At 59.8% G+C, this 16,125-nt stretch overlaps 1 protein-coding gene across 1 annotated transcript; it reads left to right on the plus strand.

Moving 5' to 3' along the window:
• Positions 1–321: 321 nt before the first annotated feature.
• LOXL4 (lysyl oxidase like 4) lies at positions 322–15,610 on the plus strand. Its single transcript, XM_004616366.2, has 14 exons — positions 322–595; positions 1,126–1,304; positions 2,202–2,407; positions 3,336–3,374; positions 3,524–3,743; positions 4,606–4,789; positions 4,875–5,029; positions 5,645–5,812; positions 7,533–7,695; positions 9,435–9,678; positions 10,564–10,679; positions 11,511–11,647; positions 11,912–12,023; positions 14,831–15,610. Exons 1-14 carry the CDS (start codon positions 322–324, stop codon positions 14,899–14,901), a joined length of 2,268 nt encoding a protein of 755 aa, XP_004616423.2. The 3' UTR covers positions 14,902–15,610.
• The last annotated feature ends 515 nt before the right edge of the window (positions 15,611–16,125 follow it).

Below are 16,125 nucleotides of genomic sequence, written 5' to 3' on the forward strand. Positions count from 1 at the left end.
TGCATATACATATACGTGAATACACATACTCACATGTTCATGCATATACACACTCACACATGCATACACACATATTCACATGTGCACATTTATATACACATACATACGCATGCCTGTGTGCATGCATATGCACACTCACACATGTGCATGCATACATGTGCATACACACTCACACACGTGTGCATGCATACACACATGCACATGTACACATATTCTCACATGCACATCCCAGTTCCTGCCCACAGCAGAGCCCTGCATGCAATGGTGCAGGTGACACCCACGGTCACGTCTGCTCCTCCCACAGGTGTCCTGGCCATCACTATGAGGTGGGCCACGCCAGCCCCCGTTGCCCTGTTTCTGCTCTTCCTGCTGCTGGAGCAGCTGCCTCTGAGCCGACCCCAGTCCGTGAAGCTGCGGCTGGCGGGCCCAGGGAGCCAGCCGGAGGAGGGCCGCCTGGAGGTGCTGTACCAGGGCCAGTGGGGCACCGTGTGTGATGACGACTTCGCGCTGCAGGAGGCCAACGTGGCCTGTCGCCAGCTGGGCTTCGAGGGCGCCCTGACCTGGGCCCACAGCGCCAAGTACGGCCAAGGGGAGGGTGAGTGTCAGCACCGCTCGGTGGGAGTCACCAGGAAGTTGTCCTGTGCTTAAAGAGGCAGAGGCCAGTGTGGACTCTGACCTGGCACTGATTTGGACCAGCGGGACACACAGGCATCACGGACCTGCCCAGCCAACCTCCTTTGTGGGGCACTTCCTGGGTGCCCGCCACAGCCGGCCCTTGCTCTGAATCTCCCACTCTTGCTGACGAGACCCCCCAGCACCAGAACTCAAGTCTGACTGCCTTAATGTAATGGTGGGCACACAGCGTGCAGTGAGGCATGCTGCTGAGTGAGGGCCTGGTGGGAGGGTCGGACGGGGAGCAAGCACTGACCACTGGACCCAATGGGCACTTTCGGGAAACAGAGTCGGGGGGACCCAATGGCGAGTGGAGCTGTTGATACCAAGATTGAGGAGAAGCCTCTCCTCTCCCTCGCTCCCCTCCTCCCCCAAACCTGTGCTGCTCAGGGTCTGGTGTAGAAACGTGGGTGGGCCTGAGTGCTGTCCCTGAGTGCTCCCTCTTCCCTTCAGGGCCCATCTGGCTGGACAATGTCCGCTGTGCGGGCACAGAGAGCTCCCTGGACCAGTGCAGCTCCAACGGCTGGGGCGTGAGCGACTGCAGCCACTCGGAGGACGTGGGCGTGGTGTGCCACCCCCAGCGCCGCAGGGGCTTCCTCACCGAGAGGGTCTCCAACGCCCTCGGGCCGCAGGTGCGGGGCTGTCGGGCGCCCTTGTGTGGTCCAGAGCAGGCTGTGCATGTGGCCCCCGGGAGAGGGGCCGCCTCACCCACAAGGCCTGGCCACAATTGCTGCCTCTTCCCGGCACAAACAAGCCCGAGCTAAAAACAGCCCAGGCCAAACAACAGGCGCGGGCAGGGCCTCCGGCTGGGGCCTCTGTGCCAGGCACCCTCGGGCTGAGGACAGCAGGGCCCCCCCCCCCCACATCACCAAAAGCAGGGTCGGAATGGGGGCTCTGTCCTGGCTGAAGCAGCATAAGGGCTGCAGTGGGGGGTTGGGAGCCGGTGGTCCCCAGCACCTGGGCTCGGTCCGTCCTTGGCTGCTCCCTGGGGTGGCACGAAGGCCTGGTGGAACCCCTCTCCCATGTTCCAAGGACTCCCACGGGGACCCCAGGGAGACAGGGATGAGCATGCTTCTGTCCCGTGTGAAGGGACTGTGGGGCTGAGAGGAGGCTCAAAGGGCTGCGCCCAGCATGCCTGAGGCCCCAGGTGCCATCCCTGACAGCACGTGGACCCCTGGAGCATGTGGGGTGTGGCCCTGACCCCACTGCCAGGCCCGAACCCCGAACCTTCAAGCCTGATATGGGACCGAGTGCTGCAGCGAGGGGCCCCCAGGTCCCCAAATACCACTGAGGAGATACTTCCTCTCTCCCCCCAGAAGATGGACATTCACGTAGCGCCAGCTTCCTGTCCAGCTCACAGCCTTCCTCCACCCCCGAACACCCGTGTCCGGCCGGACCCAGGGTGGGGACTAAGCAAGCACTGTGTCCCCCCCCCCCCCAGTGTGAGGCACCGCAGGGAGTGTGAGGCGCTGAGCAGGGTCCCGGCAGCCTTCCCAGGGCCCCCGCTGAGCCGTGCGTGTGTCCAGCAGGGCCGGCGGCTGGAGGAGGTGCGGCTCAAGCCCATCCTGGCCATCGCCAAGCAGCGCAGGCCCGTGACCGAGGGAGCCGTGGAGGTGAAGTTCGACGGCCACTGGCGCCACGTGTGCGACCAGACCTGGAGCAGGAACAACAGCCGGGTGGTGTGCGGGATGCTGGGCTTCCCCAGCACGGCACCCGTCAACAGCCACTACTACAGGTGAGGCGGCGCAGGGGTGCGGGACAGGCAGAGCCAGGAGGAGCCAGGGAGCGGCCGGCAGCGGGTGTCCGGGCAGGACGTTCCGTGGGGCGGGGGATAGAGAGGGACAATGGTGGGCACAATGGCTGGGTTTGCCCCAGGGGTGTCCTTCTGATACCTGAGAGGTGAGGCTCCTGGGAGATGGCTCGAAGGGCAGGGCACACGTCTGGTACGCAGGGGCCCTGGGTTCCGTCCCCCGCACCACATGGTTCTCCGAGCACTGAGCCAGGAGTGGCCAGGATCAAAACGGAGGAATGTGAGAAAGACTTTGAGACCTTAAGAAATACCTAGAAATAGCCAAAAATAAATAAATAAATAAATAAATCCTTGTCAATCTTAGAAAAAGGATGGACCAGAGTATAGCATCCTTCCAAGATGAATGCAACTGACTGGACAACTTGGTGGCCCTAATCGTAGGTTGGGGTGGTGAAATGCAGCCAGGAGACCAGGGTTCCCAGCACTGCAGGGTGAAAAAATGAGAGTGAGCACTGTGAAAGGACCCCACTGCTCTCTTGGAAGTGGCAGACATTTCAGTCCAGGGGTGTCAGCTCCTGAGGGGACACTGGGCTGGGGGTTCCTGAGTGCTCCCTCCTGCTCTGCACGTGCCAGGACCAAGAGGTTCTGGCGCCCCCTGGAGCCTTTGTCCTAGCTCCCCACTCTCAGGCCTCAAAGTACCCTTCATCTGGACTGGGGCAGGGGCAGCCTGGAGCAGCTCCAGCCCAGGGGGTCTGCCCCGGCGAGGGCCTGGCCCTGCTCCCCCTCTGTGAAACTGGGGGCAGTTTGCTCTGGAGGCTCAGTGCTGAATGAACCTGCAGGCTGCTATATGGCGGGGTGGAGGGGACGGGAGTCCGCACCCTCTCCACCACCCACCTGCTTTCTCTCACCTCAGAAAAGTCTGGAACTTGAAGATGAAGGACCCCAAGTCAAGGTGAGGAGCGGGATCCTGGGGAGGAGACACAGAGGGCTGAGATTGGGGGAGTCTCCTTCCCCGGCGCCCGTCCCCCACGCCCAGGAGGGCCCTGAGACCTGGGCACGTCTTTCTACCTCCTGCCACCCTGGGGGACCCTTGTCTTCCAGGCTGAAGACCCTCACCAAGAAGAATTCCTTCTGGATCCACCGAGTCAACTGCCTGGGGACAGAGCCCCACCTGGCAAACTGCCAGATGCAAGTGGCCCCGGCGCGGGGCAAACTGCGGCCAGCCTGCCCAGGGGGCATGCACGCCGTGGTCAGCTGTGTGCCCGGGCCCCGCTTCCGGTCGTCCAGAGCAAAGCCCGCCCGCAAGGAGTCTGGGGCAGAGGTGGGTCCCTTGTCACCCTGGTCTGGGAGCAGCGGCCCTGTGGACAGGGGCCCCTAGGGATAGGACGGAAGGGGGCTCCTGGGCAGCAGGAGATGAGGCACAGAGCCCCCCAGCGAGCGGACTCAGGAGAGGAGAGCCACCAGGGAGAACCTTGAGTTCATTGCCAAGGGTCCCCCCAGACCTGTCATGAACAGACGGTCACCTAGAAGCAGGCATGACCTGGCCCTGGCAGCTTTATCACTTCTGGGCTCAGGTTTGGAGCTGGAGCCTGGCCCTTCACTCTAAGGCAGTGGCAAGGGCAAGGCTGGTGAGGGCCGACCCCCCAGCATGGAGTGGAGGGGGCGGGGGGCAGCTGGTCTCTCAGACACACACACACATGCAAACCCTTACACAAACAAACACAGACACACACAAAAGCAGAGACATATACACAAACACATAGACACACAACACACACACACATACAAACATGCAAACATATATGAATACTCAAACTCATACACGAACACACAGACACATAAACATGCAAATACAGAGACACACAACACACATACACAATACACACACAAACACACATATGCACAGACACACAAACACATGCACAAACATACTCTCACATATACACGTACACATGTACCTACAGACATACATGGACACAGAAACAGACGCATACACAAACACACACAGACATATGCACATAGCCAGTGACAGACACGTGCATGTGCACGCGCACACACACACACACACACACACACAGGACCGTGGCTAACTCTGGTCTGGCCAGCGCGGGAAGCCCGCGTGCTGCAGGTGGCTGAGTGGCCCCCCCACTGGCGTGGCCTCTGAGCCCCTTTTCTCCCGGCAGGAGATGCGGGTGCGGCTGCGCTCTGGGGCGCAGGTGGGCGAGGGCCGGGTGGAAGTGCTCAGGGACCGGCAGTGGGGGACCGTGTGTGACCACCGCTGGAACCTGGTGTCAGCCAGTGTGGTGTGCCGGCAGCTGGGCTTCGGCTCGGCGCGGGAGGCGCTCTTCGGGGCGCAGCTGGGCCAAGGTGAGTGAGGGGCTGGGGTGGCGCTGGGGGCTCGGGCCCAGGACAGGAGCTCTCGCCCCCCGCCCACACGGCACCTCTGCCACAGGCCTGGGGCCCATCCACCTGAGCGAGGTGCGCTGCCGCGGCTACGAGCGGGCCCTCGGCGACTGCCCGGCCCTGGAGGGCGCCCAGAACGGCTGCCAGCACGAGAACGACGCCGCCGTCAGGTGCAACGTCCCGGACACGGGCTTCCAGGAGCAGGCGAGTGAGCGCTCGTGCCCGGCCGGAACAGCGGGGCGGGGGCTCTGCCTCCTGCCACCACCCACGCGCCCCTCACCTCACTGCAACCCAACCGGGAGCCGCACACTCACCTGCCCCTCCTCTGCTGCCCCCACCCCTGCTGTACTTCGTCCCGGCTGTCCCCACCTCTGCTGTCCCCACCCCTGGTGTCCCCACCCCTGGTGTCCCCACCTCTGCTGTCCCCACCCCTGCTGTCCCCACCTCTGCTGTCCCCACCCCTGCTGGCCCCCATCTCTGTTGTCCTTCTACATTGTCCAGTGCTGGGCAGGGCAGGAGAGGCTGGTGGGAAGGTCAGAGTTCAAGGCCAGGCCACTGTGAACTTGGGTCTATCTCCATGTCCATCCTGGTATCTCCTCTTGGGAGCTGCCCCCGGGCCTCAGCACCTACAATGACACAAGGGACATATCACCATCCAGGGCCAGAGGGTGGGCGCCAGACAGCCCCGGGTGTGGGACACAGAGCAGCGAGTGTCCTGCGTGACCAAGAAGGAGACAGTCCCAGCGAGGGGTGTCGTGTTTGGTGGGGGACCGTGAGCTGCCCCCAGCCTTCCCCGCTCACTGCCTCTGCCCCTTGCAGGTGCGCTTGGTCGGCGGGCGCAACTCCGAGGAGGGGGTGGTGGAGGTGCAGGTGGAGATCAACGGAGTGCGGCGCTGGGGGGCCGTGTGCAGTGACCACTGGGGACTCACGGAAGCCATGGTGGCCTGCCGGCAGCTCGGCAAGGGATTCGCTAGCCACGCCATCAAGGTAGGTCCCTGCTGGGCTCCCAACACCGCACCAACACGCTAACCCTTCACCCAAACCTCCTATACCAAGGTGTTGACCTTCCACCCAACCTCCTATACCTGGATGCTGACCTTTCACCCAAACCTCCCATACCAAGGGGCTGACCTTTCACCCAAACCTCCCATACCAGGGTGCTGATCTTTCACCCAAACCTCCCATACCAAGGAGCTGATCTTTCACCCAAACCTCCCATACCAGGGTGCTGACCTTTCACCCAACCTCCTATACCTGGATGCTGACCTTTCACCCAAACCTCCCATACCAAGGTGCTGACCTTTCACCCAAAACTCCCATACCAGGGTGCTGACCTTTCACCCAAACCTCCCATACCAGAGTGCTGACCTTTCACCCAAGCCTCCCATATCAAGGTGCTGACCTTTCACCCAAACCTCCCACACCAGGGTGCTGACCTTTCACCCAAACCTCACATACCAAGGTGCTGACCTTTCACCCAAACCTCCTATACCTAGGTGCTGACCTTTCACCCAAACCTCCCACACTAAGGCACTGATATTTCATGCATTCGCTCACCAATTATTGGGTGAGACTAGGCAGTGTGTGCTCTGGGGTACCGTGGGGAGAGACAGGAAAGGGTCCCATGAGTACACACGTCCTTTTTTTTCATTTGGTTTGGTTTGGGGGCCACAATGAGTGATGCTCAGGGTTACTCCTGACTCTGCATCCAGGAATTGTTCCTGGCGCTGCTGAGGATGGGGCCCAGTGGGTGCTGGGACAGAACCTGGTTTGGCCGCATGCAAGGCAAGCGCCCTCCCCGCTGTACTCTCTCTCCAGCCCCCTGGCACACAAGCGTCTTTAGGGAGGTGATGCGGGGGCCAGGCAGGGCATGGGCTGCGGCGAGGAGATGAACCCCCAAGCAAAGTCCTTGTGGTAGGAAGACGGGTCACTCGGTTGAGGAAAGCGGGTGCAGGGAGGCAGCACTGGGGGCCCTGAACGAGCAGGAAAGGTGACAGCAGAGCCAGGGCCATTCCAAGGCCAAGAGCCAGATACTCGTGTATATATTTATTTGGATTTGGGGGCCACACCTAGCAGTGCTCAGGGGTCTGCTGGCAGTTCCGGGGGTGTATGTGGTGTGGGGATGGAACCCGAGGTTCTGCACGCACAGCATGAGCTGCAGCCCTAGACATCATCTCCCTGCCCTGTGGTCCAGGTGTTTCAAAGGTCAAACATTCTTTGCTGCTGGACAATCCACTGGGCAGTTCTGCCCAGCCAGGCACAAGGAACCCAGGACTGTAGCAGCGCAGGGGAGGGGAGACTGGCCTGGTAGCAGGGCTGCTGGGACACGGGGAAAACCAGAAGATGCCCGAGGCCTTCTTGGGGCTGCCCAGGAGGGACCCACAGCTGCCAGTGGGCAGTGCCGGGCACACTGACTCTGCCGTATGGGACTCCGTGCTCAGTCCACGATCTGGAGCTGGGAGCTGGCATGGGCTCAGATGCCTGCACAGGAAGGGGACCCCTACCCTCATCCCCTTAAAGAGGGAAAGGGCGCAGGGTCCATGCTGAAAGCTCAGGTGGCAGATGGGGGCAGGCAGAATAGCAGGGCCTGTCCCTCTCCAACTGCTCCTGGCCCCCTGGGCTGGCAGGCAGGGGCTGGGCACAGTCAGGATGGGGTGCAAGCCTCCCAACTCTGCGAGCCTTACCGGGTGATGCTGCTTTTCCCCAGGACACGTGGTACTGGCAGGGCACGCCGGGTGCCGAAGAGGTGGTGATGAGTGGGGTGCACTGCGTGGGCACGGAGCTAGCTCTACACCAGTGCCAGAGACATGGGCCCGTGCACTGCTCACATGGCGCCGGCCGCTTCCCCGCCGCGGTCTCCTGCACAGACAGTGAGTAGGGGCAGTGCCCCCGGGTGCAGGCCAGACCTCCTCACACACGCACGCCCGGGGACAGGCACCCAGGCAGGACTTGCAGCTGTGGCTCTTACCAGCTGCGAGGCCCAATCTTGCCACTCAGGAGCCCCGTCAGGCCCAGCTACTGGGGATCCATGGGAATGAAAACAGGTTGGGAGCGACCCCCCTCCCCCGGGGGATCCAGCCACTGTGCCCCGTCTTCCCATCAGGACCCCTGATTCCAACAACCCAGGTCAGGAAACTTATCACGTGCTCAGCAAGGAAATGCGGCATTTCTGCTCTCTCTCTCCGGGCCTGTGTGGTCGAGACCGTGACTTAAGGTCAATGTCATGGCGTGAATCAGGGCGAAGGGAATCTCTGGACGCTGTTGTGGTGTGCGAGAGGCGAGGGACACACGGGGCCTAAAGCACGGCCACGCGCCCAGCTTCTCTGAGCGCCAGGGCTACAGGCTGGCGCCCCTTTCACGCGCCCAGCTCCTCTTCCCAGAGCAGCGTCAGTGGCAGGACATCCTGAGTTTTGTCAGTGCAGTGGGGTTGCCCCTCCCAGCTTCCCTTTGTGGGACCCCCCATCCCCTCCCTTCCTCCCTGTTCTGTGGCCTGCACTTCACCAAGGCAGAGCCTGGAGCATGGCCCTGAGCCTCTGAGACCGTCCCTTACTCCTTCCGGGAGCTCCCCAAAAGTGCACCCCTGTTCCCTCAGGGACCCTCTGGGCCCATCAGTGGAGAGACTTTGGCTGCCTCCCAACACACCCCCATCCGTTGTGAGAGTCAGAGCATTTGGGAGGACGGTGCTTGCAGGGTCCATCCACCCTCAGGGCCCGTCCCCCACTGCGTGCCAGCATGTCTCTGCATTGAGCAGGGGTCCCCAGCCTGGAGGATGCTACTCCGAATCTCCACAGGGCTCACCCCTCGGGGGCAGACAGATTCTCGAGGAATATCGCAGGCTCCACGCGGAGATGTGGAGGCGGGGGTGTGGGGGGCCCATGAACCTGCAGGACCAGTGCGGTCCTGGGTAGGGAGGGGCGGGCAAGGCATCACTGCAGAGACACGCCAGAGACGCCACAGGGCTGACTCCTGACTCGGTGCTATGGGCTGCGGGGGATCAAGTCCAGTTCGGCCCTGTGCAAGGCAATGCCTTAGCCGCTGCGCTCTCACCCCAACTCCAGAAAAACCTTTTTTGTAGAGGTGAAATTTTTCTTTTCTTGGGCCTCCCAGGCAGGAGGTCTGGCTCGGCGGGCCAGAAGGTTCAGTGCTCAGGCCCAGGTCTGTGCCGGGGGTGACCAGGGCCACTCCTGGCTGCACTTCAGGGACCATGTGGTGCCAGCAATCGAACGCGGGGCGCCCCCCATGCACTCAAGCCCTCCAAGCTCTGTCCCCGGCACCCATAGATGAGGAAGCAATTTTCTAGCGCGCGACCCTGACTTGTTGGCCACGTGCTGGATGGACAGCGATCTGACGCGCGTGTCAGGGGTTCCTTCATTAATATCACTATCACCACCCCCATCTGACGGATGGGTAGAACGAGAGGCACAGGGGCTGAGTGGGCTGGCGCAGTTAGTGAGGCTGCCAGAAGTGCAGCCCCGGGCGAGCCTGAAGCCAGCCTCACTTCTCTAGGGACCTCCGTAGAGCTTAGTCCGGGCGGGAGGGGGGGTGGGTGGTTGCGGTCCCTGCCGCAGGAGCAGAGCCTCCTTCATCCCTCCCCCCTCTCCTCGGCCAGGCGCCCCCGACCTGGTGATGAATGCGCAGCTGGTGCAGGAGACGGCCTACCTGGAGGACCGGCCGCTCAGCCAGCTCTACTGCGCGCACGAGGAGCGCTGCCTCTCGCAGTCGGCTGACCGCATGGACTGGCCCTACGGCCACCGGCGCCTGCTGCGCTTCTCCTCCCAGATCTACAACCTGGGCCGCGCCGACTTCCGGCCCAAGACGGGCCGCCACAGCTGGATCTGGCATCAGTGCCACCGGTGAGTCCTGCCCCAGACTGTCCCTCCCGACGGACAAGGGTCCCAAAGCCCCCCTCGGGACTGTGTGTCCTGGGTCTGGCCTCGCTCCCCAGGAGGCACGAAGAGGTCCCAGCCGTGCTTCTTGCCCTGACCGTGCCCAGCTTGGGGATGTGCCCGGGGTCCTTGCCAGCAACGCTATCCGGCCATTCAGAACCGTCTTGGACAGTTTTCTCTCAGACCCTGTCTTTAAAATTCAGGCAATCGTGAGGACTCCTGGAACCCTCAGACACCGTCTCCGCGAGGTTGGCTTGCAGGAACGGCCAGCTCCAGAAAGCGTGGCCTTAGGTCCCGGAAAGGAGACAGAGGGAATTCCTTCCCACCCCAGACAGGCAGCGGGAGGCACTGGCCCTGACAAAGGATGGAAAAATGCTTAATTTTTCCCCCCCTTCAGACACCCCCGCGGGTGGGGAAAGCTGGGAGTTCTGGGCAGCAGCTCCAGGGCTGGGCCTGAAATAATAAGCTCCTTTCCCCGAAGCAGGTTGTTAGACGTAGGTTGGAAAACAATGGTACCAATTTGGTCCCAGGCTGGCTGGACCCAGGGGTTGTCCTTCCTTCCACCTCTGTGCCAAGCCCTGCTGCCCTCAGCTGGCTCCCACCTCTCCTCCCAGTGTGAGCTCTGCGGAGAGCCGGCGGGCAGGGGTGGGGGGGGCTGCAGTGATGGGAGGGATGTGGCCAAGCTGGCTGCGGGTCGTGCTAATCTGGGGTTTAGGAGGGAGAAGGGCATTGCCCTACTATTATGACGTCCCTGACTGGGTAATGATGGGGCTGGAGCCTCGGTCCTCCCAGCCAGCGCCTCCCCAGAGGGCCCTGTCCCTGGCTGCCGGCCAACAGCTGTCCCCTCCGCAGGCACTACCACAGCATCGAGGTCTTCACCCACTACGACCTCCTCACACTCAATGGCTCCAAGGTGGCCGAGGGGCACAAAGCCAGCTTCTGTCTGGAGGACACCAACTGCCCCACAGGTAGGTCGTGGGAGTCGTCTCCTCTCTGGGACCATGAGCCTATGGGTGGGAGTCGCCCAGCAGCCTCCGTCCCTGAGAAGACACGGGGCTGGGGGCAATCAGCCCTCCAGGCCATTCCAAAGTTCTTCTCTTGGGAAATCTCAGCAGGGCCTTGGTGTTCCCTGGCTCGCTTTGCAGGGAACATGACATGACACTGAACACTGGCGGTTTGGCATCTACTTGCAGACAGACCCGACTCATCTCTGCCGTGGTCTTGGAGGAAGCAATTTGGCGTGCTTCGTTCCGACACCCCATCCTCACCCCAAGCCCCGGTTCCCAGCCCTTCAGAATGGCGGGGGAAGCAGGGCCTAGGGTTGTGTTTTTGATTTGGGGGCTGTACCGTGAAGCTCAGAGGTTACGCCCAGCTTTGCAGTCGGGGATCACTCCTGGCGGTCCTCCAGAGACCATATGGGCTGGCGGGGACAGGACCCGGGTTTGTCTGCGTGCAAGGCAAAGGCCCCAGTCGCTATCCTCATCCCTCTGGTCCTGAAGCAATGGGCCTTGAGAGGGCTGGATGGACAGAGTGAACCTGGGAGGGCTGGAATCTTCCAACCACCTTTCCCAGGACAGCGGGGGTTCCCGTCCAAGCGTGCGAAGAAGTCATCTGTCACACAGAAGCGCTGGCTTTGTGGTTAGGAGGAATTCAGGCTGCTCCTCGCGCCAGTTACTGAAGGGAACTTGATGACGCAGAGTTAGCTGGTGGTGCTGGGTGAAGGCCTTGCAAGGTCAGGCCGAGTGCCGGGCCGTCCCCCGTCCCAGGGCCTGAGCGCTGGCCAATCCCCTTCCTTGCAGGAATGCAGCGACGCTACGCCTGTGCCAACTTTGGGGAGCAGGGAGTGACCGTCGGCTGCTGGGACACCTACCGGCATGACATCGATTGCCAGTGGGTGGACATCACAGACGTGGGCCCCGGGGATTATATCTTCCAGGTAAGAGGCCCTGAGGGATTTTTTTAAAACAGGAAGTCCACTTCCTCCCGCTGTGCAAAAAGCATCCAAGGAGAGAGGAGAGAGGAGGGCGGTTCCTGCCGAGGGGCACCTGAAGGGGTCTGGAACGAAGGCTCCGTGGGGGTCCTGCGGACAGATCACACTGTCCCCCGCAGGGGGTGGGGAGCATCAGAGTTCCAGGCCAGCAGGGGGGCCAGTGCTCAGAGACCATCACCCAGCCTCACTTGTCCCCTCCTCTCCCTCCAGGTGGTCGTGAACCCCAAGTACGAGGTGGCGGAGTCTGACTTCTCTAACAACATGATGCGCTGTCGCTGCAAATACGACGGGCACCGGGTCTGGTTGCACAGTTGCCACACAGGTAGGTGCCCGCGGGCCTCTGAGGGAGCCGGGACGGCTGACACTCTGGGGCCACTGGAATGGGGGGGAGGGGGCGAGTGAAGACTGGCGCTGGAACAGGTGCCCTGACTTGACATCTCCAGGGAAGATTTTCTAAGAACAAAAAGGCATTTTCTAGAACAAAATGCTCAGCCCATCAGCGTTGTTTGTTCTCTTTATCCCCGGGCCCATTGGATTGTAAACTGCTCCCTCGCTCTCCCGGAGTTTTACCTGTCACTCAAGACACGTCAGGGGTTTCCTTTCTCCTGGTCTTATTATTTTCTCTGTCACTTTCCAACGGTCTTTTTTCCCCTCTCTTTCCTTTTCCTGTGAGGGGGTGCTGGTGAGAATGGAACCAAGGGTGGCCTTGTGCTTCCCAGGCATGTGTCCTTCCGCTGGGCTCTGCCTCCCTCCCGCGCCTGCAGACGGACTTTCTTAGCTGCCCCAGCCCGGAACCGTTTCACAGGCCGAACGAAGCACAAGGCCCCCAGGGCTGTGTTGCTACTTCCAACTCTGATGAACTGCTAGTAAGCTCAGGACACAGGACCTGGCGGGAGCTTAGTATCAGACATAAGAACAATGGGCGTGGGGGAGGAAGCGTTAGTGGGACTAACTTTTCCTTCTGCAAAGAAAGGTAGCATTGCATGTAGATTCAGTTTCAATATATGTAATTGCTTTTGTTTGGGGGCCACACACAGCAGTGCTCAGGGGTTCCTCCTGGAGGTGCTCAGGGGAACCACCTGGGATGCTGGGGATCGAACCCCGGTTGGCAGTATGCAAGGCAAGTGCCATACTATAGCTCGGGGTCCTAGTTTCGGTTTTAATACTTGCTTGCTGTGGGCTATGTGTGCTAACACTCACCCTTGCCATGGTGGGGCAGACTAGTCTGTTTAGGCAAGAAATGGTCATTAGGACCTTTTTTCCTCTGGTGTTAGTAAGTACCATTGCACGCACTGGGCAATCGAAGTAAGTAAATTAAGTAAAAAGAAATAAGATGTAAAGCTTGATGTCAAACAGGGTGAGCAGAGAGAGAAACAATGAACTTCAATGCTACCAAATAGCTCAGACTGGTGTAAACAAAATGCTACCATTGAAAGCTTTGACCCATGGGCTAGCAAAGGCTTCCCAGAGGAACTGAGGCTTGAGTTGGGTTTCAGAGGGGCCAGATTTAGCAAAGAAAAGTAGGAGAAAGGGCATAGGATTTGACTGCTTCACTGAAGGCTTCACTGGGTTCCAAATGCAACTCCCACTTCCTGGCTCATTCAAGAAATGTCAACCTCAGACGTTTCCCCTTTTGTAAAAACAAGGCTCTGTATTTTCATACCCAGAGGAGTTCTTCATAGGCAAGGTGGGGATGATGGTCCCTGCCAGGAAAATGGAATTTACCATGTGTGCTTCTGGGAACCATCAGTTAAGGGGGCAAATGATCAGATTTATGTTTTCAAAAGATACCCCTGGTGACAGGGGATGGGAGGCAGATGAGTAGAGGAAGAAAGGATTTTGAGAATGAGGAGATGTTGCTACACCCCGAGATGGGACAGTGATGGATGAGGAATTGGAACATGGGACTGTGTGTATGGAAAGAGCAGATCCAGATGCTGGAGCGATAGGACACCAGGGAGGGCATTTGCCTTGCATGCGGCCGACCCGGATTTGTTTCCTGGCATCCTAGATGGCTGCCCGTGCTCCGCCAGGAGTTATTCCTGAGTGCAGAGCCAGGAGGAACCCCTGAGCATCACCAGGTGTGACCCAAAACACAAGAAAGAAAGAAAGAAAGAAAGAAAGAAAGAAAGAAAGAAAGAAAGAAAGAAAGAAAGAAAGAAAGAAAGAAAGAAAGAAAGAAAGAAGGAAGGAAGGAAGGAAGGAAAATTACATTTTTCTTTTAAAAAGGAGCATGTCCTAGGGAGCGTGGGTAGCAGGTTGTGTGGGATCCAGGCAGGAGCAGTGAGAAAGGAATGGAGCACAGTGCCTGGCAGGGTTCTTGCAGAAAATCGGGCAGATTCTGAAATTCATTTTTCTTGTCTTTAGGACCAGCCCCAATAGTGTTCAGGGTTTACTCCTGGCTCTGCACAGGGCCCGGAGGACCACATGGCATGCCAGGACTCAAACCTTGGTCAGGCACAGGCAGGGCAAATTCCCTCCACACGATCTCTTCAGCTCTCTGAAATTCTTGTAATATTACTTATAGAGGTATCAGAGGAAGGGAACCAAAGAGTATGGAGACATTAAAGGATAAGCAGGAATGGGGAGGAGGCGGCTGGAGCAATAGCACAGCGGGTAGGGCATTTGCTTTGCATGCAGCCGACCCGGGTTCGATTCCCAGCATCCCTAAGGATGGGGAGGAAAATTATTACTGCCTTTAGGTCTGAAGAGACCAAGGGCGGCCTGGGGCCTCTGGGAGGTCAGGCTGTGGGGGAAGAGCGGAGCTGGAGGTTCGCACTGCCAGAATAGGGCAAGGAAGGCGCCAGCCCCTCTCCTTCCGCCCTCCATCACCCCGTCTCCGGCTGCTATTCCCCGCTGAGCTACCACCAAGAGAAACTAGAGGCTGAGGTTGCTGAGGTGGCCGACCACAAGGGCCCCGTGGCCCAGGGTCATTAGGAAAAGGACAGCGAGTCTGGGGGCGCCCCCGTCCACACCCCTCAGGAAGCTGTTTCTCCAAAGTGGATTGGGTCTACTGCCAGCATGAACAGCACAAGTGGGAGTGGGTACTTCAGTGGCCCGTGGAGTTGCGAAGGAAGCGGGCAAGACGGTGGTGGGCTGCCTACTGACCTGTTTCTGTCTGGCCCACAGGGGATGCCTTCCGGGTCAACACCGAGCTGGCTCTGGAGCAAGAGCAGCGGCTCCGGAACAACCTCATCTGAGGCCAGCACGGCCCGCGCCCGGCGGCGGCCCACACACCAGATACCTCAGCTTACTGGAGCCATGCCCGCTCTCGGCGGGGAGAGGGCCCGACCCAAGGAGCACCGAGCAGCTGCTCAGGAAGCCTTTGGATGGCGAGATCACCAGGCCAGGAGGGTTCATGGTCTAGCCCCCAAGGCCTGGGCTCTGAGGACGGCCTCCAAGCTTTGCTCGACCGAGCTTGTCTTCCGTAAGGAGATCTACTTCCCTCTGGATCTGGTCCCAGCACGCCTAGTTCAGGAGCAGTCAGTTCCTTAGGGCTGGACGCTGGTCCAGTGCCCCCATAGCTAAATGGTGCTTTGCGAGTGTCACGGAGAGGAAGACAGAAGACCAACACACACAGGAGGTGGGGTTAGCCCTCTGCTAGAGAAGCCCCAAGCCACACACAGCTTGTGTCAGAGTCAAAAGTGGCAGAGAAGCCGGTGAGGTCAGTCCCTGGCTTTGTTCGTTCTTCCTTAGAGCCTGTCCCTCGTACACGCTTCAGAACCCGCTCGTTAGTGCCTTTTCCTTTCACCCCACGGCACACGGGGTGTTTCTGGAAGCTTAGGTCTCGGGCAGTCCTGCCTCTCCCCCTCAGCCACCACCAGTCGCTGAGTGCTCAAGGCGTTCACAGGAGTGGTCAGCAGAGAAGCAAGAGACGGTCAAGCAGAAAGACTGCTGGGGGTATACGGATCCTAGTCCTTGCCAAGGCATGTGCCAAGGGGAAAAAAATGCATGCCAACTACCTGGCAGGCAATCCCACAACCTCCCTCCAGATCACCCGTGCATCTCAGGACTGGCCTCGGTTTTGGGTCTCAACCAAGTTTCTGGAGTGAACTTGGCACTGAATAAATTTGTGCAGTGGAAAGAACATCAATTTGTGCAGTTCAACACGCCTGTCATGCTTGTAGAATCAGAAAATGGGGTGGGGGCGGGCGGGAGACTGGGGAAGTTGAGGGGAAATTTAAATTTAGCCGAGGACTACACCCAGCAAGAGTGGAGATGTGGCACTGATACGCTCTGGCTTAGGGAGTAGACAAACCCCCCAGGTCTCTCGGGCCTGGTTCTCTCCCCACTTAGACACACTTAAGAGACGGATCATTCCAGGTCTGACACCTGAATGCCAACAGATTCCTCACAGTGGACTAGCTCCGGGCCGGGACAGCTCGAGGCCATCTAGTCTGCCCCTCACGCAGAGGGCCGGGGTG

Source organism: Sorex araneus, chromosome 11 (assembly GCF_027595985.1).
Source record: "Sorex araneus isolate mSorAra2 chromosome 11, mSorAra2.pri, whole genome shotgun sequence".
Classification (NCBI taxonomy): domain Eukaryota; kingdom Metazoa; phylum Chordata; class Mammalia; order Eulipotyphla; family Soricidae; genus Sorex; species Sorex araneus.